The sequence below is a fragment of the Phaenicophaeus curvirostris genome, chromosome 9, assembly GCF_032191515.1.
Source record: "Phaenicophaeus curvirostris isolate KB17595 chromosome 9, BPBGC_Pcur_1.0, whole genome shotgun sequence".
Classification (NCBI taxonomy): Eukaryota; Metazoa; Chordata; class Aves; order Cuculiformes; family Cuculidae; genus Phaenicophaeus; species Phaenicophaeus curvirostris.
In genome coordinates, this window is record NC_091400.1 from 24,681,459 (window position 1) to 24,705,959 (window position 24,501).

The 24,501-nt window shown below is 38.1% G+C and overlaps 1 protein-coding gene across 1 annotated transcript in view; it reads left to right on the top strand.

The window, feature by feature from the left end:
• Positions 1-24,501, top strand: part of SH2D4B (SH2 domain containing 4B) — a 70,526-nt gene that overhangs the window by 10,771 nt on the left and 35,254 nt on the right. Inside the window, exons 2-5 of the mRNA XM_069863979.1 lie at positions 2,670-2,829; positions 4,259-4,406; positions 14,810-14,954; positions 23,966-24,176. Of these exons, the coding sequence (XP_069720080.1) occupies positions 2,670-2,829; positions 4,259-4,406; positions 14,810-14,954; positions 23,966-24,176 (664 nt within the window). The remainder of the gene's footprint in view (positions 1-2,669; positions 2,830-4,258; positions 4,407-14,809; positions 14,955-23,965; positions 24,177-24,501) is intronic.

Below are 24,501 nucleotides of genomic sequence, written 5' to 3' on the forward strand. Positions count from 1 at the left end.
GTGATGGATAAGTTGTGCCTCTGAGAAACACATTAATAACTCTTTGGCACAGGAAACTTGGAAAGAAGCAAAGATAAAATTTGTCTGCTTACCTGAAAAGGATTTTTTTCATTCTCTATCCATCTGGTAAGCTCATAAATGAGCAGGAGTAGAGAAGTTGTCTCAGAACAGTAGAAGAACTTGGTATCTACCAGTTATGGTACAAATATATTAGCATGAGACATGTGGCTTGCAATGTTTTCTTTAAAGGATATCCTTTAAACTAGGATATCCAAATTCTTCCCAGGGAAGAGGACATGGGTTACTTTAAAACAAAATGTGTTATTGGTTATGTAGGATAATCTCCTAGAAAATAATCTCATGCTTCTCAAGATACTTTACCATGAGATGAAGTAGGTGAAAACCTCATGGATAAATGCTGACATGGCCAGTCAGCTCTCGGCAGATGGTGTTCAGATGCTGTATCCAAAAAATACAATGTAAATTTTGTGCTGACAGGAACACAGAAATGTACAGAACAGGAACCACAGTAAAATACATTCACATTTATAATCTGAGACATAATCTGATAGACTGTGAAAGAGCAAATGCTTTTGAGAGTTATTGAGGAAAAATGTTATTTGCTTAAATTTCCACCCCCCCGTTGAAGGCAGTAACATTACGCTAACACTGGGAATTCGTATAAATCACATTTTCAAATTTGATATAGAATATTAGCTTTCATTGAGTGATCTGATATGTTTGTTGCCTTCAGTTTGTATTGTCAACACTTGTGACAGTAGCACTGCCTGCTGTCAACAGCCTCACTTCATTCCCTCCTGCAGTTTTGTCTCTCCGATCTGGGATGTCAAAAACACTTTATTGATTGTGCATTGGGAAACTTAATCTGGTTAAATGGATACTGTTCTATTGCAGAACAACAGCTAGTTGAAAGTGAGAGTAGCTAAGCTGATTCTAGTAGAGAAAGGTCTAGAAAGACTAGAAGCAAAGATGGGCTATTCAAATAGGACCAGGTTTCTTTTAACTCTTGTGGGAGCATCAGAGGAAAACTACCTAGGAAAATGGTGAACTGTCAGTTTATTAATGTTTTCAAATGAGACAGGATACCTTTTAGAAGCTGTCTCGCCATGCACAATTTACTAACCTCAATATTTGGGTATGGAGGCAAATCTAGTGGACCATGATATAGAGCAAGTGAGATGCGCTGCTGAGCTTTTGTGGCCTTTTAGTCTGTGTTCTTTACAGTAAGTCCGTTGTCCATCTTGGCCATGGCCTTGGTGCGGGAATCACAGAATTGCTTAGGTTGCAAAAGATCTTTAAGATCACAGTGTCCAATCGTTAACGTAATCATTGCCAAGCCCACCACTAAACCATGTCCCTAAGGACCACCACATGTATCTTAATTACCCCCAGGGATGGTGACTTCACTACTTCCCTGGGCAGCCCGTTCCAGTGCCTGACAACCCTTCCCATGAAGTAATATTTCCTGATGTCCCATATAAACCTCCCCTGATGCAACCTGAGGCCATTTCCTCTCATCACTTCTTACTTGGGAGAAGAGCCCAGCACCCACTTCACTACAAGCTCCTTTCAGGTAGCTGTAAAAGGTGATGAGGTCTCCCTTCGGCATCCTTTTCCCCAGTCTAAACAGCCCCAGTTCCCTCAGCTGACACCCATAACACTTGTGCTCCAGCCCCTCCCCAGCTCTGTTGCCCTTCTCTGGACACGCTTCAGCCACTCGATGTCTTTCTTGTACTGAGGGACCCACAACTGAAACAGGATTCATGATGCAGCCTCACCAGCACTGAGTACAGACCCATAAGCCTTTCCTTCTGTACAAAAACAGAAGGAAAAGACAAAACCCCAGTAAGCCAGGTAGTGAATGTGCCAATGCAAATGTATTCAGATAGAATCCAATCTAGTGCCCTTTGTAGTCAGCAGGAACGCTATAGTTGACTCTTGAACACAAAAGTTCGCAAACACAGTCTATTTTGTAAAGAGCATGCAGGCTTTTTTGGTATTTTTAAAATCTCTCTGTCAACATAGTAACCTGAGATTTTTGCATGGTGCCTTTCATGAAAACTGAACCAGAAACTTAATCCCTTTCAGCTCACTACCTGAATAGAAAAATTCTCCAGTGTTGAACAGTGTTCTCTGACTATGCAGGCTTTCTGAAACCGTCCTCTCAGACAGTGGGAGCAGGAAATGCCTAGATGTTTTGCAGGGGTTCCAATGAAGTCTCCGTATGCTTGACATACAACATTCTCTGTGTGCTAAAGCCTTGCTAGTCACATAATGTCACTGGTGGGTCTTGTCACTCCATCCCTTTTTCCATTTTCTTCATTCATCCCTTTTTCTGTTTTCTTCATCCCTTTCTGTGTGAAATTCTGGAAAATGCGTGTCAGAATTAATAATTCCTTATTTTTGTTGGACAGTGAGTGTTTAAATATTGTGTGATCTGGAGTCTACAAAGCCTTTTTTTTTCTAAAGCATGGCACAGTGATTAAATCTGAAGTTTTCATCTAATCTTTTAGTAAAAAGTTTCATTCTGATTTGCAAATTGCAAGCTTAATATTTCTAAATCACATATTTCCCATCTTTCATCTGTATTTATAAAGGAATTTGAGCCGATATTTCTATTTTTTGTTTCTTCTTGGTGGCTGTTGCAGGTAATGGCAAACATGTGCAGTGGCTGCGTGGGAAGGATGGTGAGGTCTGGGTCTGGGTTATGGGAGAAGCCCCAGGTGACAAGCCATATGAACAGATATCAGAGGAGCTAATAGCAGAACGAGCCAGGCAACAAGCACAGAAGGAGGCAGAAGAACTGTGGTGAGGATTTAAGAGTGTGAATTTGGGATTCACTTGGCATAATGGGAGACATGGCCTTGTAGAAAGGTGGGAGGTAATAGTGGGTAAAGCTGGTAAGTATGTTTTGCAAACACTTGATTTGGCAGTTTTTCAGCATGCGAAAAATGTCATTTTATTTTTATTGAATACTGAAAACCAGAAATTCTCTTCCACAAAAAAAGCAAAGCAAGCATTTTATTCTGAAGGAATATTGCTAAACTATTGACCAACTTGTAATTAAATAAAAATGAAGCAATTTGGCTTTGAGATGACAGAACTAGAGATGTTTGTTTTATCACACATCTATGCCCACAATGGGATTTGGCACATAATATCCTTTTTGAAATTGGTTTTATTTGCATATTGCTTGTATTAGTTCTTATCCTAGCAGTTCAGAAACAGATTACACAAGTGCCATGCTGGTGTTCCTAACAGGGCCTCTTCCAGCTTTGGGAGAGATTCAAAAGTGGTTTGATGCTTGATATTGTTGGGAAGTAGGCCACCTGCCTCCTGCTCTTCCTTTTGTACTGCAGCACTGAAAAGTGACAGTTTAAATATCAGATTATTCTATATTATTCTTTTTCATATGAGATTCTCCTTGCCTATAGCAACTGCATATTTAAGCAGGGATTAAAAGCTTCAACCTGTGCTCTGTGTTCCTTTTGCATTGTCAGTACTAATAAACATTCTAGTGTAAGAATTTGGCAGACATTTGCATCGATATCTGAGAGACAATAAATTCTTAATCGTGCTTTTCTAGACTGACAGAAAAATCTATTTTTTCAGCCAAGGAAGGAAAAATATAGGATATGACTCTAAGGCACCCAGGAATCATAGAATCACAGAATGGGTTGGAAGTGACATTTACAGGTCATCTAATCTAAGCCCCCTGCAGGAGCAGGGACATCTTCAACTGGATCAGGTTGCCCAGAACCCCATCCAGCCTGACCCTGAATGTTTCCAGGGGTGGGACCTCCGCTGCTTCCCTGGGCAACCTGTTTCAGGGTTTCACTACCCTCATTGTAAAAAATTTCGTCCTTATATCCAGCCTAAATCTTCCCTCCCTTAGTTTAAAACTATTAGTGCTTGTTCTGTCATAACAGCCCTTGCTAAAAACTCTGTCTCCATCTTTCCTAATGGCTCCCTTTAGTTCTGGAGGGACTTTTCTGATTTAGAAGGTGCTATTTTAATTTGTTATTTATCAAAAGCTGAAAATGTCTGGTATCTGGATAGTTTACTCAAATCACATTTGTGGTAATCTCCTGTTAAATACATTTTATTTCTTTCCTTGTATATTTCCATGAAGTCGTATGCTAATTATTTCTTGTAACCAGTGAGCAAATATTGATGCTCAATTTGAAAAAATAATTAGTGTCTCAAATTATTTTTGTTTTCAAATTCTTTACTGAAGGAGACAGAAGGAGGCTGAAATAACAAAGAAATTCCGGGATGCTATGGCTCAAGAAAAAGCCAGAATAGTAGCAGAAAAATGGAAAATAGAAATGGAAGATCGTAAAGCTGCCAAACTGGAGGAGGAAAAAATTCAAGAGGAACTGAAGGTTTGCGTAGAATAATTTAGCTTTTTTAATAGTATTTTTATGTAGATTCAATTTTCTTGTAACCTTCTCTGCAGGTTTATTAATAAGCTTTAAAACCCAGAGTTGTAAATTTTTACCCTGGAATATACAAATAGCTACATAGAGTTCACCAGAACAGCTGAGTGAGTGATGCGAAAAAATTATATATCTCATTCAAAAGTGTCAGGACAATCAAACGGGTTATTCAACTCACGCATTAACAGAATTGTTCAGTCAGCTGTACGGAGTGAGTCATACTGGGGGAAAAAATGTACAGTTGTGAAATGTCTCATTTTAAGTTAGTTTGCTTGAACACACTTTGTGTATTTCAGATGAGATGTTCCCATATTTAACTTGAAAATTCTATTACTACTTTCTTTAAGGTAATGAGGGGTGGATCATTCTCCTGCTCAACATATGGCAGAAGTGCATCTGGGTTTGCTGGGCAAGGTTAACTTTCCTTATTTTTATTGACTTCTTCATGAATTTTCAATGAGCTCAGTTATAGTATTTTAATTTTTGTTTGAAATAATAACTTTTTCACATTATCTTGTTGAAAATAACAATTTGAAAACTAAACAGGAAAAGAGGGCCTCTCTGTCTACCCTTCTAAAATTACTTTATAAAGATAAAAACTTGTTTGAAAAATGAGAAAACAAAATATGATTGGTTTAGTGTGCAGATAAATTATCACACACAGTCTTTTGAGTCTGGGATGTGTGCTCTGTGTTGAGGCTGAGTTTCCATGAGAAAGCTTGTAGCAAAATATGACTCCTAGGAGATCTGCATCGAGTATCTTCCATTGACATCCCTCTCCTCTGCTGACTGCTTGCTATGTCATTTTTTCCCTTCCTGGGATGACGATTAAAGGTGTGGAAAGTGCAGATAGGCACTTGTCCCTCTGTGATGAGAGGAATGCTGAAAAACTCAGTGTTAAATTTATGCGGTTTGATTACAAACTAGAGTTAGCAAGTTACTTGTCATTCTAGAGAGCGTGGGACTGAGATTTGAGGGTGGCTATGTAGCACAAAGCAAGGGTGGTTCCTGTAGCCTCCTCTGCACAAAGTTGCTGGTTTACCTTTGCACAGTTAATTTGGATTCATAGGCAAGAACAGAGCCTTTGAAATTTGCTGTCAATGAATAATGAAACTATACCTTTCAAGTGCCTTTATTAATATATGAATAATGAGTAGAATAACTAATTAAATGTCCTTTCCTCTGCTTTCTGGAAAGCGAAGCCTCTTGAACAAAGACCAGTACAGGCCTGTTCAGTTATGTATCTGTGGTTGATTTACAGTGCCCGTGATGGGGTAAGTGCCCACAAGCTCGCTGTTATTCTTCTGTTTCAAAGAGACTTCTTCAAACAGCAGAGTGAGCAGTTTGTGAGACTTTTAGCAGCCAGTAGTCAGAATCTTCTGTTAGTGAAAACCAGTCTTTCATTTCTTCATACAATTTAAAAGGAATGACACAAAATTCTGCTCATTTTCATACTGATAGAAAGATAATGTCCTAGTGATCTGTGTTCCCACCATTTCTCAGGAAGTGAGCATAGACATAGAACATAGAATTGCCAGGTTGGAAAAGACCTCTTGGATCATTGCGTCCAACGATTCCTGATTGCCACTAAACCATGTCCCTGAGCACCTTATCTACCCATCTTTTAAACACGTCCAGGGATGGTTACCCGACCAGATCCCTGGGCAGCTTGATTGATTTAACCTTGATTTAGTGGTTATGTCTTTGCACACTGGGATCTGCTGTGGAATCTAACATAGGCAGTGGCAGAGGCTGCCCAGGGAGGTGGTGAAGTCCCCATCACTGGAAGAGTTTAACAGACAGGCAGATCAAAGAATCATGGAATCATAGAGCAGGTATCCTCCATTCAACTGTGCGCCTAGTAGAGGCAAGAATTAAATTGCTGTAAGTAGGATGAGACTTTGTTTTAGTTTCTACTTTGAATTTTTAGTGCTAATGTTTGACCAAGATTTCTTTAGCCCTATTCCATAAAGCTGTCATCATCTTTCTTATGTTAAAGAAACAGAAATATTTTTTTCTCCCTGTGGTTTCCTTTAAATCAAGTATTTCAGGAGAATGTTACAAAAATTTAGATAAATGGACCAAAATTTTTAAGCCAAAATCCAGCAGAAATTAACTCTTTGGCTTCAAAAATGAGTTTGGAAACAAGATATTATGCAGTGGTTATTTTTAGATGCACCTTTATTGAGTGCCTTCCTGGTGTTTGTAGTGTTACAACAATCATTACACTTCCAGCCCTGGATCATCAATTAGGTCTATAATTTGAGATCTATTAGGAGGTACTTGGACTAGCATAGGGTTCCACCAGCAGAGATCCAAATGCAGGATTGATCCCCGGTACTTCAACACCACCCCTTTGCTACTCAGAAAAGTAGCTTGTCTATTACTTGGTCTTGCAAGAGCAGGTCTTAAAAACAACAAAGGCATTTCAAAGACAAGTGAATCTCACAAGCTAATATGGGGTAGTTGTTAACTTCTCTGCACACATACTTGAGCTCATTTGATTTTCCTTCTCACATTTTATGCTTTTTAAAACTCCTGCTGTGCAGTGCAAGAAGTACATGAAATATTTACAAGCTGAATGATTGGAAAGGTACCTAGACAGGAAAATAGGAAAGTTATATTTCTGGAATCTACATCCAACTACAAAAAGTGAAGAGAATTAAGGTGTTGGGAAGAAGATCACAGAATCATTAAGGTTGGAAAAGACCTCTGAGATCACCAAATTCAACCGTCAGCCCAACACCACCATGCCTACTTAATCATGACCCAAAATGCCACGTCTACTAGTTTTTTGAACACCTCCAGGGATGGTGGCTCTACCACTTCCCTGGGCAGCCTATTCCAATGCTTTACCTCTCTTTCAGTAAAGAAATATTTCTTTGTATCCAATCTGAACCTTCCCTCTTGCAATTTGAGGCCATTTCCTCTTGTCCTATCACTTGTTACTTGGAAGAAGAAACCAACACCTGCTTCACTGTAACTTCCCTTTATGTAGTTGTAGAGAGCTATAAGGTCTCCCTTCAGCCTCCTCTCCTTCAGGCTAAACAATCCCAGTTTCTTCAGCCACTGATGATAAGATTTTTATTCCAGATCCTTCCCCAGCTTCGTTGACCTTCTCTTGACACGCTCCAGCAATTAATGAATCTACTCATGTATGACTGCAATCATTGAAATCACAAAGAAATGTACCTTTCATGAATGATTCAGGGTGTGGAATGAGATGCAGATCAGTTAGCAAGCCCACTTTAGTGGGTTTAAAATATTTAATACATTGGTAATCATCCTTCTGTGATGATGACAAGATCGCATTTAAAGTGGTTTCCAAAATGGGGTATCGGTCTCTGCTGATGCTTCATCCTCTTGAAGGATTTTGAATTTGGGGATTGGAACTCTGTGCTTTCGTCTAATGTCTTTAATTTCTAAGCATATTGTATCACAAACACTCCTGTTTAAAAAGCTTTCATTCCTCTTGAACTGTCATAGGACTTTAGGGCTGCCTGCACTAGATAAATGGTATCTCACATATCAAAGTGAATGATGATCCCTGTTTCCTTTCCCAAGACTATTAGAAAAGTATTGCTTTCTTTGGTGTTTCTTACGCAGAAATGCCTTTAATTTATGATGCCAGAATATAAGTGTTGACTGCTCTATTTTTGGAGTTTAAGGACAGCTATTCTTTTATGCAGCTATTGCAAAGGACAAATAAGAGAGCCAATTACTATCATTAATCTTTTTACTAATTCACAAAGGCTATGAGATCATAGGCATAATTTCCTACTGTTATCAGTTGCTGTCATTAAGAGTCTTGAACAATGTACTGAGCTAGGACAAATTAAAGGTATGAGTGTCAACCAAGCAGGGATGGATAATACCCTTCAGCTACATTTGGAAATAACAGAGATACTCTCTAAGCTTGCTTTCATGTGGTCTGCTTAAAGATAGAGTGAAGTAGTGTATATATGACAACATCAGATACCTGCCAAATTTAATAATGTAAGCATGGTTAAAAGTAAAGCTAGATTGCTTCTTAAAAGTTCCTTGGGAGATGAAATGTGTGTTAACCAAAAGATACATATAAACTTTTATGGGCATTATTTTTCTTCATGTGTCAAAAAACACGTAGTAGGAGTTTTAGTGAGAGTAGCACTTATGGAGAAATAATCCTTATTCTCTTGATAGGCAAGAAGAGAGTAACAGTGCATTATAATTTCCTTCCACAATTTCTTTTTTGGATGCAAGTTCATGACCTTTAATTCCAATTAGGTTTTTTGTGAGTTAAGTGAGCTTTTTTAAGGTGTGGATCCAAGTGTTTCTATGTGCAGACTGTTTCCATTTTCATGAAAGGAGACATGTTTAAAATCAACCTCCAGAGGAGAACAGAATAATTAGTGCTTCAGTTCAGGAAATCCCTAATAAGGATAGTTTATGCTTAATAGAAAGAACACACTTCAGTCCTGTTGACTTGGATGGGCTCTCAACACATGAATGCTTTACTGTGCCCCAAAGTCCTGTAGAACTGATTCTTCAGATAATTGCTCTCAGGTGTAGACTTTAGGAATACAATAAAATATAAACAACACCTCTTACAGTACTGTGGGCTTCTTATGATATACACGTCAGCATTCTGTCCTGATCTCAAAAAACCTCTTGTCTCCAAGTAAACATCAAGCAGTTGAGCGGGCCTGTTATTTTAAGTGCAAATAAGCTGTTAAGTTCATTTCTGTGCTTTGCAGTGCCAAAAAACCACAGAACTCTTTCCCAGGGACAATGTACTTAGAATCCAGGAATATGACACTAGCTTCTTGCTGGGGTTTGGCTCCCAGTAAGTTCTGAAAATGCCTCACTTGGGTCCATTCAATTGCAATTACAATAATCCAATAATACTTCATTTTGTTTTCTTCTGTGTGACTACAGTTCAGAAAAGCTTTTTTTTCTCTAAGCAGTTTTCTCTCGCAGCTCTGTAAGTGAGGCAGGTGTTATTTTCTGTTGGAAACCTGGTCTTCTGGAGTTTCTATCCCACTTGTGAGGAACTGTGATATTAATATTAAAGAAAAATCTTTTTCCCAGTGACATCAGTAATGATTAGACTGCTGGATTGCTAGTGAAAACTAGCAAAGTGCTGATATTTTTCATGGGGAGATGGGAAAATCTGAGCCACTGGTGAAAATAGTTTACATATCAGGAATTCAAGCTGTGAAGAGTCCCTAAGATACAGAGACAAACTTTTAATAGATTGTCGCTGTGTTTATGGCAAGTTACCCAGGCAGAGTGTGCTCCAGCACGTGCAATAAATCTCAGGTCTCTCCCAGTCATAGAATTGTAGAATCGTAGAATGGTTTGGGTTGGAACGGACCTTAAAGCTCATCCAGTTCCAACCCCCTGCCACAGCAGGGACATCTCCCACTGGATTATGTTGCCCAAATCCTCATCCAACCAGGTCTTGAACACCTCCAGGAATGGGGCATTCATGACTTCTCTGGGCAACTTGTGCCAGTGTTTTGTTTTCTGTCTCCTCTAAAAGAAGGTCTTTGTGAATCAGTGTATGTTTTTACCTCCCTCTGTGAGCCATGTGCAAATAGCACACCCTGAGGCATATCCATGACTGAAACATAACTTCTTCTACATAAAGCATGACTGCATTTTGTACATTTGTCTCTGTGCAAATACATGCACTGTGAAGTGATGCAAACCCTGTGTTACTTTTGAGACGCTGAGAGTTGAGAAGAGAATAAAATCTCTGCAAACACTTCATTTTCTGAGGCAAGTGAGAGAATGTTCTCAGAAAAAGGCTGAGAAGGTTTGTAAAGATTTCTCCTGATACTCACAGCTCTGCTGGAAACTGTAAGGTTGGTTTGTAGAGCATGCTGATCTCGGAATCCAGCCTGCTGTGTCAGCCTTGGTGAGAACAGGCTGTCCTGGAGCTGCTGATCCTGGGATTTCCAGATTCTATTCTTCAGAGCAGGGAGTCCTAAGGGCTCAGATCTGAAGAAGAGCTGTGCTCTTGGTTCTGTGGCAGGTAGCTGGAATGTCTGCCTGGGCTCAGGAGGGATTATGGAGGGCTCTCAGGAGATTCACAACAGCTGCAATGAATCATAAAATCATACAACTGTTTGATTGGAAAAGATTTCTGAGATCATTGAGCCCGACCATACCTGTCTGCTACTAAACCATTGCTAAACTGCCAAATGCATCTCTCTGGGCTGCCAAAGACACTGCCTGCCAGCCTGAGGCATTAAGGAAATCCCAGACACCCTTTGCATTTTGCATTGGAGAGGACTGTTGTAACAGATACGTCTTGTAGGTTTTGCCCTGAGCAGATTGGCACTCATTCAGCTGCCCCGCATCCATAAGGCTCCCAGGAGAACTCCCAGACCCATGGCAGCCAGAAGGTCAGTTTTCTGCTGCATTTCAGCCTTTCCTTGAGCCATTTTTTAAATCTTTCTACAGCAAAAGCTAAATGCTGACCTAATCTCCTCTCATCTGCATTGGACTGAAGCGTGGCTAATGTTAAATACTATTTAGAGTAGGCTGTAGCAGAGCTATCAAATATCATGAGGCGCACGTTTACAGTAACAAGTAAGAAGTTTGTGGTAAATGCCCAACTGCTAGAGGCTAGATAAGATCATTTAGCACGTTTAAAATCTCCAGTTAAAGCTGGAGATGATTGCTGCTGCCTGTTGAATTGCTGGTGTAGTTTGTTGCAGCAGGTTGGTGTGTCTTGGCAAACTGCAGCTACGTACTGAATTATCACCTTCCTAATTATTCTGGAAGAGCTGAAGTAGTCATCGCATACAGTACAATCTCTCTCAACTGTCAGTCAGAGGATGATGTTTGTAGATAATTACAGCTCTTCACTCAGCTCTGGTGTGAACAATCTAGTTCAAGGGGAGAAACAGATAAACTGGATAGTGTATTCTTTCAGTGGAGTAAATACAAAATATTTGATTGTTGTCCATTTTAAGTACAAACACACAGCTTTTATTCATATGTGACAAAAGGATGACTTTTCTTTCCTATGTGGTGCCATCAAGGATTGTTTCTCCTCACATGCATCTTTAAAGCACGGTAGAATATATTGCACGTGCATCCATGCTGTAATTTGAATAAATAGAATTTAAATTTTTCCTTTCTTTAAAAATGAAAATGATATGAAAAAGTTTTGTGAGTTCAAAGCCAAGTGTCAGCATTCAGATTTTTTTGTTGTTATTGTCTCTTCTTTCACTTACATAGCCTTCTCACTAAAAAAAAACCCCAAAGGTAGGATTTTCTTAATAGGCATTGCTGCTTTTCTTAGTAGGCATTACTGAGAACTCAAACTTTGCCTGAATTCTAGTTTATGGGTTTGGGGTTTTCTTTAAACAGGTTCATCTTTTTCCTTCAAATGCTTCAACAATAGCTACATTTAAAAAAACAAACTTGTGACAAGACTCTTGTGTTATTCAGGGAAACTGCTGCGAGATTGACTCCTCACCCCCGTTTCCCCCCCCCCCCACACCATGTTAAGCTTACCTTGTGGTTTGAGATGTTGAATAGAAAACATTCTGATGACCCAGGATTACACCTGTGGCTGTCCATCTTCCTGAAAAGACAGCCTAGATGTATTGGATTTTTTAAGATGAGTCTAAGTGAATAAATATTCTCCTCATAAGAATAAAGAATAGCAGATTGCCTACTTTTTCCAAGAAGACAATAAAGCCATTTTCTAGCAACTGGAGTATACCCTAATTCTATGAGGTAGTTGAAAAAATAATTTAAGGTGTTTTTTTTTTTTTTACCTGAAGAAGCTGCTAGGCTTGAAATCATTGCTTCCTGAAAGCATGGACTTTTCAAAGATAATGAACTGTCTATTCAACTAATCTTTTTAGAACTCAGGAGATAACAATGGGAAGATAATGTTAGAAATAATCAAAGATAGGAGCATTAAAACTGACTGAAGAACAATACTAGGCTTTTCTTTCTCAGAAATAGTAAAAGCAGCCTAATGTATCATTCATCATGTGTGCTATAGATCTATTCTCCACTACATAGGTATATGACTGTTAATACACAATATTTCACTTCCTCTGATATGTTGTATTATCAAGAAGACAGATCCTCTGCTGGTGTAAACTGGGGGAGCTCAGATGTGCTAAATGGAGAAACGTTTGTGTTGCTTAGGAAACGGAAAAGCAGTTGAGTTCTTTAAAAAAATGGAAATCTGCATTTGTTCCATTTTTCCCACACAGAAGATGGTGTTGCTAAATTGCTTACTTCTTGTCTGTCTGTTGGAATTGTCAGTGGACAAAAGCTGTTAGAGCCGTGTCAGCTGGCTGACTGTTCCTAAGCAAACAGTCCCTGTGAAGCTCAAGACACCTGTCCTTGTTTATTTCCATATTCCTGAAAATATAACATGTCATTGTATAAGTAGCATCTTCAAAAGCTGAATAGGAAGAACCTACATGTAAACAAGTTAAGTGTGCAAGTTACTTTTTTCAGGATTATGAGCAATATCATGAAGACTTAGTTTTGCATTGTCTGAGGGCACAGATTGAATTTAGAGAGTAAAAGAAGATAGCTTTTAGCCCCATTTTTCCACTTGCATTTGCAATATTTATTAAAATAGACTATGGATTATTTTGGTCATGCTGTGAATCCTGCTGTGACAAAATTTTGTTTTCAAACTTAGAAAATATGCCGTTCAACAAAGTTCATAGTGCACAAATACAGTATAATAAAATGGAAGATACATGTCTTATTGCCCTGTGAAAGCAGGAGTTATCCCATCTGAACATAATTTTCAGGCTTTACATCATACCATGTCTTAAGAGAAAAGAAAATTACCAGTACAAAGTCTGCAGCTAAACATTTACACAAATATATCAGCTCAGCTGATTGATCAAACATGTTGGTGCATTTGAAAAAGTTATTCAGCACTTTAGAGTAATCATGGAGTTTTCTCTGTTTTTTTTTTTCTCTTTTTTTTTCTATGCTCAACTATTGCTGGTCCCATTGCAATGAAATATTAAACTCCCACTGAAAGGGAGCAAAGTTAGGAAAACATAAAGTTCTTATGAAATTCTACTTCTGACCTTTAATAAACAAAAGTTATTTAAGAAAAACTAAAAGATCTTCCCCAAACCTCCTAACGTACAAACCAAGAGTTTCACTAGATTTAATTCAACAAGCTGTCAGTTGGTTCACCCTAGATATTTGATAGGAATAATGATTTGCAACAACTCACAACCTACTGTGGGCTTCCCTTACTCATAGTTTAGATCAGGTAACTAGGTTTGTAATTCAGGGTAGCTTTACTCAGTGACTTGTAACAAAATTCTTATCCTTAATTTCATTACCCAAAAGGATATGGTGTTGTTTCCTTTATAAAATTAAATGAAAAAACTGTTCTTACTCATAATTCAAATTATTTCAATAATATGAATAACATTTCATGAAGTTTAGTTTTGGGGAGTTCAGCTGAACAATGAATTAAATCTGTTTCTTGTCTACCAATGGAAATTGGGAAAATTTATTAGAAAACAGGTACAGATTACTCTTTCAGCTCTAATCCAGCTCCTGTGTTATTGTTAGCATGCAGAAGACCAGCTGTAGTGGCAGCTTTATCAGACCTCAGTCTCCTCTATGGTCTTCTTGGAAAGGAACTTTTTCGTATGTTACTTTTAGCTGCATTTTGCAAAGTGACCTGTGTGTGCTGGAGGATCTGGCTTTTCTTCCAGAATGTAACGCTCTTGATATTTGGAAAATGCTATTCTCTGTGCTGGCTGAGGTGACACACGATGACAGTTACTAAACTAAAACCCCTATGGATTCTGTAGCTAATGCATATACTGCTTGGGTGGCAGTGATATCTCCAATGGGAGTACATGTGAACTTAAGACAAACACTGCTTATAGATGGTAGGATAGCACAGACTTTGGTGGCATATGATGAAACATGTTTCCCATATAGATTTCAGGTCTGAAATGCATGTTTCCAAGGAAAAGGTGGAATCTCCATCCCTAGACATCTTAAAAAAATGTGTAGACATGGCACTTCAGGACACGCTTTAGTAGACAAGGTGTTCTTGGGTTGGTGTCTAGGCTTGATCTTAGAGGTCTTTTCCAGCCTTAATGATTCTACGATTATTCCTGTGATACCTGTACATCTCAAAACGTACCTTGCTCAGAAATTCCTAAGAGGTAAGAAACTTTTGTTAACCTGTTGTGATAGGTGAGAAACCCAAAGTTAGAAGAGAGAGATGATTTGTGCAAGGTAATGTAGCTATTTTGTGGGAGTGAGCAACTGAAGCAGTGTCCTAACTTTTGGTATATTCTTCTTTAGTAACCTCCGTTTTACTTCATTTTTCCTAGAAAAGAGAAGAAGAGGAAAGACAAAAGGGTGAAGAACAAATAAGGCAGCAGGAAGAAATCCGAGCAAAAGAGTTGTATCTGAGCCTCAAGCAAGCTCAGCAGCACAGTCAACACAGCGATGATGATCAAGAGTGGGAAGAACAGTGTGAGTAAAATTACCTTCGCAGCTTTAATGCATTTCTAAAAGCAAATGAAAGGAGACTTGTAGAATGGAAAAAGTTGAAAATCTCTTCTACCTAGAGCAATGCAAAATGCTATATTATTTTGCAGGAAATTAGCAGCTTGACTTTCCAAATAGAAGTTGTTGTGAGCTTACTAATTTCACATTTCTCTCTGAATAAGAATCCACGTCAATGCCCTATAGAATTTTTTTTCTGCACAGTGACCGAGATCATTAATTTTTGTTTAATGTAGTTAATTACAGGTTTGGCTTAGTAATAATAATTCTGGACACAGCTATTTCAACAGCTTGTCCTCAGCTATCTCTGCAGAGGTAAAATCTATCTTCATCTGTATTTTAATTACTTCCATATGGTGGCAGGATCAATCTATGACATCACTGAAACTCACTGCATTTCAAAAGATTACAGTAAATAATACTTAGATTGTTTCCCTGAAAAAACACCTTCTGGTGATGATCTCACTGTATGGAGGTGCTAGTCCTTTTTACCCTGAAATTCTTTATTAATATGATTATTTATGATTATGATTATTTATAATTATGATTAATTTAAAAACACATCAGTGATTTTTTAAAAGCCTATAAGAAACAGAACAAATATATTGCTTCATAAATGTATATGTACATTCTGTAGACAAGTAAAGATCCACATTATAAATAAATAAGACTTAGGCCATTGTGGATACAGTGTGCATCAATGGAGTCCACTGTATACTTAGTTTTAGAATAATTTTTTTTTTGTTTGCCACATCTATACTGATTTGATTGCTCTGCAGAAAAAGGAAATGTAATTATTGGGAAGTTTTAGCTCAAGTGGGGTTATTGTATTAATTATGTATAACAATGATTAATCGACTAATACTAGACATGGAGTTGAAGGGAGCTGATAGTGTGTGTTGCATGATATGCCTCATGAAACAGGAAAAAAATATTGCTGCAGTCTTACTTATTTCCTGACAGAAGTAAAAAAAAATGTTTCAAAATATGCCATGATTTTATTTTATAGTTTTAGTCATCAGTTCAGGAGTTCCTGAAGACTGATTACAGCAGTCCTGTTACCTGGGATTGACGTGATAGTGAATCATTCTGTACAACATGAATTCAATCTGCATGAGATACACTGGTGCCATTTTCCAAGCTCAAAGCAGGCTATGCTCATTTTTGATCAATAAAAGCTCTGCATATTACTCTATCAGTAAAGGGAAGGTAGTTATTTCCTGGAGAATTACCTGTATCCAGGTGAATGTGTTTATTCAGAAAAGAAAACTGTAGCTTTCTGTTTAATACCAGAATGAGTTGAGGAAAACAGAGCCCTTTAGTTTTGTAGAAAATGAGGCATTGTCAATTAGCATCAGCTGCCAGCCTAGCAGAGAGGATGTTATTATGTACTTTTGCATTTCTTTGGTGGTAGATAAGGAAAGAAAATACATCTGCAGCTATGTTCTTAAAAAAACAAAATAAAAAATCTGGCCTGACTTTACACTGTAATTGGCAATTAAACAAAATGCCATAAACATTACTAAAACCAGCTATTGTTTTCTTACTATTGCATTAAAGAAGTAACTGAGGTTTTAAATCATTGTCTCAGATTTCTCAAGGAATGCTGGTTGTGCAAGGACAGGTATCAGAAATGCAACTCTGGAACTATGGGAGAAAATAGACAGGAAAACAAGAAGCAATTTAAAGTTTTGACCATGATTTCTGCAATGGCATTCACAGGCTGTCAAAACACTTTCTTTTGACTGTGCAGATATCATCTACCACCAGTATTCTGTGTAACCTTTGGAGAATTCTGTGTGCTCTGAAGGATTTCTATTGCCTTCAGTCTGTGTGCCTTAATGCCTATAGACCTGTCCGCCAGTGGTCAAAAGGGTGACTGACTGCAGCTCACCTAATTTCAATTTATCTTGCCTGGTCACCAGAAATATTGCTGCCGTGGCAAAATGAGAGCCCACAAAAATTAAACCCTTCTAGCTGGTGGCACCACGGTTGGGGTTTTCAGCCTTCTATAGATTCTGAGCTGCCAGAGTTTATGCTGTTATCAGTAATTGATTTAGAACTCATCTAACTGCAGACTAATGACTAGAGTGTATCGCATCCTTATTTATCCTCTTATGCTTATCTCAGTGTCTCAATTTATCCCAGCTGGTTTGGAGGCTTAGAACTAGGCTCCACTAGTGAATGCGTGTGGCAACTAAAGATATGAAGATGCAGTGTTTAGAGCCTTATCTGAAACCAGTTCCTGGCTGGTTTAGACTGCGCCATCAGACTTTGCAGTGAGCTTCTTGAGGAATGTTAGCATCTTCCATTTCCTTAACTTTGCTGCAGAAGCCAGAACCTCCAGCAGACTGGCAGAAACAAATAATAGGAAGGGGTAACATCTGAAATTGCTATGGGATGACCTAGCACTTCAGGTTCACCAGATTTTTCACTTTTGATTTCAGTTCCAGATTTTTTTTTATTTTTTTTTTTATTATGGTACTCCTTTCATTTTCATAGAATCACAGAATCATTTAGGTGGAAAAGACTTTTGAGGTCATTGAGTCCAGCCGTACCTGTCCACCACTAAAGCATATCTCTGAGCATCTTGTCTACCTGTCTTTTAAATGCCTTCAGGAATGGTAACTCAGTTGCTTCCCTGGGTACCCTCTGCGAGTGCCCTATAACTTTGGGACACAGAGGGGAAATTTAGTCCAGTTAGGCAAAGCTACCCACTTGTCATCTTTTATAAGCAATGAATAAATGCATGAATGCATAAGAGAATTACAAGCATATCTCATATTAACATCTTTTGTCTCTACACACCTGCAATGGAAACTATATTGCTTGATAGGAACAGGGCCAGGCTCCTTTGTGTCTTATCTCCTTGAAATCAGCCCTTCCCATTCAACAGTGCTGGGGGGTCAGTACTGAAGAGGAAGAGCAGTGCTAGAGCAGCTATTGTGGAGAGCAAATGTAGCAATGATATTGATGACACTACTAATTTATTTAGTAGATGGAATTTAGTATGTGATGAGGATTCATCTCTCATCATCACATTATCCTTCAGCTGTTTATTGCCAAGGCAATAATCAAAGTGTTGCTGATATTAGTTTCTGTTGTTCAGTTCAGTTTGCATCTGCCGCTTGCCTGCTTGTGCCAGATAACAATAAAACCCCATAGAACCAATATGCTAATTGAAATACCTAATTTTAGTGCTTTTTTAATATACTAAATGTCACATGTAGAATAACTTGAGAATTTAGTACTAAAAGGAAAAAGTGGTGTTGTGAGAGCAATTGCACACTTTCAATTTATATAATGGATATATGTTGGGGTATTTTAGAGGGCAGTTGTGAGTTAACTATGAGGAGCAAGCATATTGGTTGGCAAATGAGGAGATGAGTGGCGGAAAAGACTGAATCAGAGACTAGAGTTCAAAGCTGTTATTCTTTGAAGGAAAAGTGAGAAGTAAGGCTAAACTTGGATACTACATATTCTGATTAGCTTTGGACCTTTCTACAGGCTCTTCCAGTTTATAGGTTTCTGGAGTATTCAATAAGCAATACTCTATATCACGGTCTCTAAGTGTGACCTCTGTCTGTGAGAGCAGAAAAGGAATCTGCAAAAGATAATAGGAAAATCTGTAGCATAAATATTAACCTGATTGAATATTGCAAAGGGCATTCTGTTAGACACTTACAAACCCTTGCAAACTGCATGAATCCATGAAGTGCTAAGATATCATCTGACCAGCTGTACTCATCTCCAGGCAAAAATTATTCCAGTAAAAATGCAAACAGCATTGAGTGACTTGATCTCTTCTTATGCCTTTCCCTAAGCACTCACTTCTGGTCTTTGTTGGAAATAGGATACCAGGCTGACTCGTTATAGCTTCTTTTGTATAGTTATGTTTTTGTGTTCATATAAAAACTATGCCTATGCATTTGTTTTTGTCTAAATTTTAGAAGAATTCATGTTTGTTTGGTACTTGTCTTCCACAGAAATTAAAGTGAGTGAGTTTTGGTAGCAGGAGCGTTTGGTAAAATGCTGAATTTTAAAATTAGTAGTCCCCAGTTTGGCTATGCATTAACTAAGCAAGTGCTCAACCTTAAGTATGTGCTCACTGAACTTCAATAGATCTTAGAGTATGTTGTTGAATAGGGAAGTGATTATGCACATTCTTTCAAATAAGAAGACTGCTGAACTGGAGCCATATTGCAGAGTATTTGTGGGAAGTTATTTTCCAATTAGGAAACTGAAAAACACTGTGTGATTTGTATGTGCACTCAGAAAATTTGAAGATTGAATTTTATCTATTAAGTAGTCATTCTGAATTGCTCATAAACAAGGTTCCAAGAATTATTAAAAAGGATAAAGCTGAAACAAAATTAAAAACTGAGGGTGAATATTCACAGTATATGGGTTTGGGCTTTTTTTGCTTTGACATAGCTGACAGTAACTCACCGTTCTTCAGAAGTACAAAAGAGATTATACAAAATGGAGAGTTCCTAGTCTTTCACAAATGATATGATTAGGTTCAGCTGCAGCACAGCATGAATGAATCCACATCTGTATCAAAAGATTTGGTATTAGAACTTTGCTAGAGCTGCTAATAGAGATTCCCCAGTCCTAAGTGAAAATATAAAAGGCTATCTTGCATTTTCACTCAGAAGACATAGATTAGCATAGGCAAATAACGGATTCTTGTAAACTGTTTGATGTAAACAAGGCAAACTCAAATTAAGTCCTATAGGATCATACAGGCTATGACATACATGAACTTTGTTGTTTCTTCTTTTTGTTGGAATGTTAGCACTGCAGGTCATGTAGACATGCCCATCTGGGCTTAAATTACTTATTTCTAGTAATGATAACCATATAATCATGACAGCACAAACCTTAGTCTGGATACCAGTTTTCCAGGAAGGTTTGATGACCCATTTTTGTCCTGCTCTATTGCAGCTACAATCAAATTGGCACCCAGGCTATGTAAACAGCTCCAGCATTTCTAGTGAAGTTACAATGCCAGCAGGGCAGGAGTGTGCTTAATTTTATGAGCACTAAGAGAGAATGTACCTGTTGTTTGTATCACCAATACCTGAAGAGAGAACGAGTAGTGGAGATGGACTTACCTGGTTGAACTCTAGATTTCCCGTGAGCTTGGCAAATCCATCAAATTCCTTGTTGTCAGTCAGTCATGTCAGTGGTGGCATTATTCCATGACATAAAAGGAAGAAAGAAAATGTTAATTAGTATTTGTAGTAATTCTTGATGATTGATATATGGACATATGTTGGTGATTCAGAGATTTTAAGGATGGAAGGCATCATTCAGATATCTCGTGTCCCTACTGAAAATATTGACTCCTGAATTTAATGTTTCACACAGGGGTCGTGTCAGAAGTACATTTACTGTAAAAAGACATCCAGACAGGTAAAGTAATCCACTCCAACTTGAGATAGTCCTAGAAGTCCTGACTATTTTTTCTTTCTTATTGTGAATGTCTATGAGGTGTCCTGAAACACAAGTAATGCAGGATTAGGGGCTTTTTTGATCTTAGAATATTTGTGTGACACTTGATTCAGACATCAAGTTCTTATTTCTTGTGAGATGGTTCACAGTTGGAGAGATAAATGTGAATATTCCTTAAATTCTAGTGAAAGAAAAAACTGCCTCAGAAATATGTCCAGATTTACCTTCAGATTTTGAATGTCTTTCTCAAGATAGATAAACTTGTGGGAGGTATTGGTTAGGAAAGACCGTTCACGTGACACACATCATCTTGTCTGGAGTGTAATGAAAACCTTTTTGTAAGTTCCTGACTTCAATGGCTGAAGGAATCTTTATCCACAAAACTCTTTCCAATCACTAAAACTAGTTATTGGTGCTAGTGACTTTGATTATTTACCCTACACAAAATCCATTGACTCCTCAAAGACTTTTAAAAGTAATTTGGGATTACATAGAAACGCAGATCCAGAGTAGGAGTTGTGCTAGACAATTCCTAAACATAGAGGGATGTGAGGAAAGAGAGAGAGGCTTCTGGGAATAACTGTGTGGAATAGAACAGGGAGAAAATCAGGACTCCAATAATAAAAGAAAAAAATAGGATTGAGGGACCCTGTGTGTCCTTATGGTCAATGATACAATTCTTCAAATAACTCAGTAGGGAAATTTCAAGAAAAATTCTTCATAACATGAAAGAGATGCCTAAATACCTGTGTATGTATAAAAATCTATATGCATATATTTAGATATCTGTGGCATGCAGCCTTCTGTATCTCAATATACGTAAAGACATACACATATTCATATGTACGTATATGGGGTCCGACACAAAGTGTGCCTGTCTATTTAACCCTTTCTATTTAACAGATAAAGAAAATTTACTATGATCACTATCAAAATAATTCCCTTTTGACTTGACACACAGCTGCATGTGATGCTGCCAATGTTCAAAGCAATTCCACAGATCTTTTTCTGAAAGGATGTTGAGGATCCCCATCATTTTTTCTTTCATGTCCTTCTTCTACCAACAAGAAATGGGCTCCTTTGAGCACCAAATTGATCTTTGGGAAGAGGTAGAAGTTGCAGGGAGTCTGCTTCACAGACAGTGTGTTGTGGGCTGGCATGTTATCTTGGTGTTAACTCACTGTTCACTCTTGCACACCAACATTTTCCAACCAAGGGTAACAAAATGTCTCTATTTGAACACCCATTTACTCACTCTGAGTGAAACAATCGAGTTCAGCCTCGTCTCACTGTGACAGGTTAGAACGTGTTCTATAACCTTCTGTTTGTCTCTTCCTTCCCACTTTTGGTTGCCAGCTATAGGGTTAGTCTCATGGTTTTTTTCATCAGACCTCGTGTGTAAACACATATACATGCATATGGAGGGACAGGGAAGACTGAATGTCATATATCCTTTCAAAAAATTTTCTGAATGTTCTGTTTGACAGTTGCAAACCATGTTACCTCTCCCCTTTGTTTTGTGATAAGAAATAGTAAAATTTGCTATGGGCTGGGGTAATGTTGTTTGGGTCACTGGCTTCTGACAATGTAGATTTATTTGCTACTAAAAGTACAGGAAGAATCACTGTTGAAAATTGTTGCTGAGGAAAGTGGGGCATGAAGTTACCTTGCCTTTTTCGTTACCAAGGAGCCTGTATATCAGTAGAAAGGAATTCCAGAAATCTCCAGGCAGTCTGCCCTAGATTGTGACAAACAGTGACTGGTTTCTAAATGTCTTACGAAGCTACATTGCACTCATCTTCCTTGCTGTCTCTTGTGTTGTTGCAAACACGGTCCACATTTAAAACAGCCATTACTGAGTGGCTTTACAAAGGATATATCACAGAAATTGTGTAACCAATATATTTGATCCCTAGAACTAGTATATGTGGATGACATTATCTACCCTTAAAAATTACCTGTAAGATAAATAGTGAAGCCTGCTACTCAAATTTTCTGTGCTGTACAATTTTCTACAGTGTTTAGCTAAAAGTACAGGGTATGTAGTTAAATTAAACTAAGATTTTGCCAGATGAATACCTATGAAGTCTTTATGACTTGTTTATTATGCTGTATTGATAAGCTTTTAGACCTGGATATCTTTCTACCTATGATAATATTAGATAACTCTAAGATCAAAGGTCTTATCTCCCTCCCTTATTTGCCTAGAGGGTTTTATTTGATTTTGGTTTTGCTCTGAGTCCTTTTATTTCTTGATTCTTTTAATTTTTTTTTGTAATTTGGACAAATCCATTTATGCTTCTGCTTGCTTTAAATCAGTAGCATAAACCAGAGGCGTGCAAACAGCCTAATGAAATGCAGCTGTCTGGTATTATATCATGCATTCTGAGTCACAGGTACAGTCACAGCAGAGTAAGAAATAGTGTATGCACTTTATGAATTGGGTATGATCTAAGCCAAGATAATCATGGCAGGATAGATAATTGCTACTGGAGGCAGTAGTTTGCTTCTTTAATATTTGCTTCACTGGATGTTAAAGGTTTCTTTTGCACTGGAATAATTTTCCTGCCTGAAGTTATTTGTGTCTCAAAAAAAAATGGGGCTTGAGGAACCAGAAAAGAGCTGATGGATGATGAATATTTACAGTACAATTCTTGGCACATTTAGGTTATACCATTTTGAAGACAGGATTATCAGTACATTAGTTTTAAAATAAAGATGCTTTAGTGAAAGATGCCTGACCTGCAACTGCCAGAGCAGCAGTCTCATTTTGGGTTATGAAAATATGCAACTCCCTGGTCAATGTCATTGATAAGCGTGTGTTAAATCTTCCAGTACAGATCCTGGTCCTTGATATGCAATTTCAGAGACTCAAGTGTGAGGCAATTCCATCCATAGCATCAGCATGCCCTTTCCAATGTCTATTTATTTCCCCCTTGTCACTGAAACCATTTTTAGACATTGAAAGATGGAAACTTCTGTGACTTTTAAGTACTGTAACAAGGAAAAAGAAAGCAGCATTGACAACCAAAAGTGTGACCTACATATTAGTTTTTATAATTGTAAGTTTTGAGTCATTCCTGCATTTCTAGTTATGTGCATAGTCACAAAGAATTCTGTTAAATGCAGACCTAATTTTAAACAGTAGTTAACATTCTCTCCTGAAACACAAAGCTTGGTGCATTGCCAGTGGAAAAGATCTCCTGAAGCAAAATTTCTCTTATTGCAGCCAAAGCAAATGTCAGATGTAATCGCAGCAGGGAGAGACTCAGTTATTGCCAGTGATCAGTTCATTGATAGGTCAAGTCTGGGGTGCTTCATCTAGTGGTGAGCACGTATTTGAAGCATCAGGGAATTCATAAAGTTAGCCATCTCTTTGGCAGAGCATTGTAACTGATATGTTTTAGCCATCAGGTCATGTAAGGAATAAAGACAGTAAGTTGTTGTATAAAGAAAGAGGTAAATGGCTGTTTGTATTTCTAAAGTCTCTCCTCCATATCCCTCCTATTCATTCCACCCAGTGCGTCGTTCCAAAGCTGCAGATGAGGAAAGGAGCCACAAAGCACGCAGGGCACGGGACGAATACCGTCGACAATCCTTGCGTGCCATCCAAAAGGGAAAAGTGGCTGACCTGAGTAATTTGTTCCAGGGGACAAGCCTTAACAACGCTCAGGAGATAAAACTGAACAACAATAGTGCAAGTCCTTTGCTGTCTCTCTCTGCAGCATCCAGGTTAGTTTGTACAGGATTGACTTTGAAATATTATAGTTCTCTGTTGAATTTCTCCCTCTCCAATCCCCGTCATTTCAACAAGCTCTTCTTCAGTTGCTGGAAATTCTTGGAGTCTTGCTCTTTCACTATAACCAGAAAAAGAATGTTTAGAGAAAAATTAAAAACAGATTGAACACAATGTAAAGTATATGCCTTTATTTTTTCAGACAGATTTCTTAGAGTTCACACAGAGAGAGATGAGTCCTTCAAAAGGCAATATTAGATTAGAATGCAAGGCTGTGATATGGAGAAGTCAAATGGACAAAATCTTAAGCAAGTCTTAAGC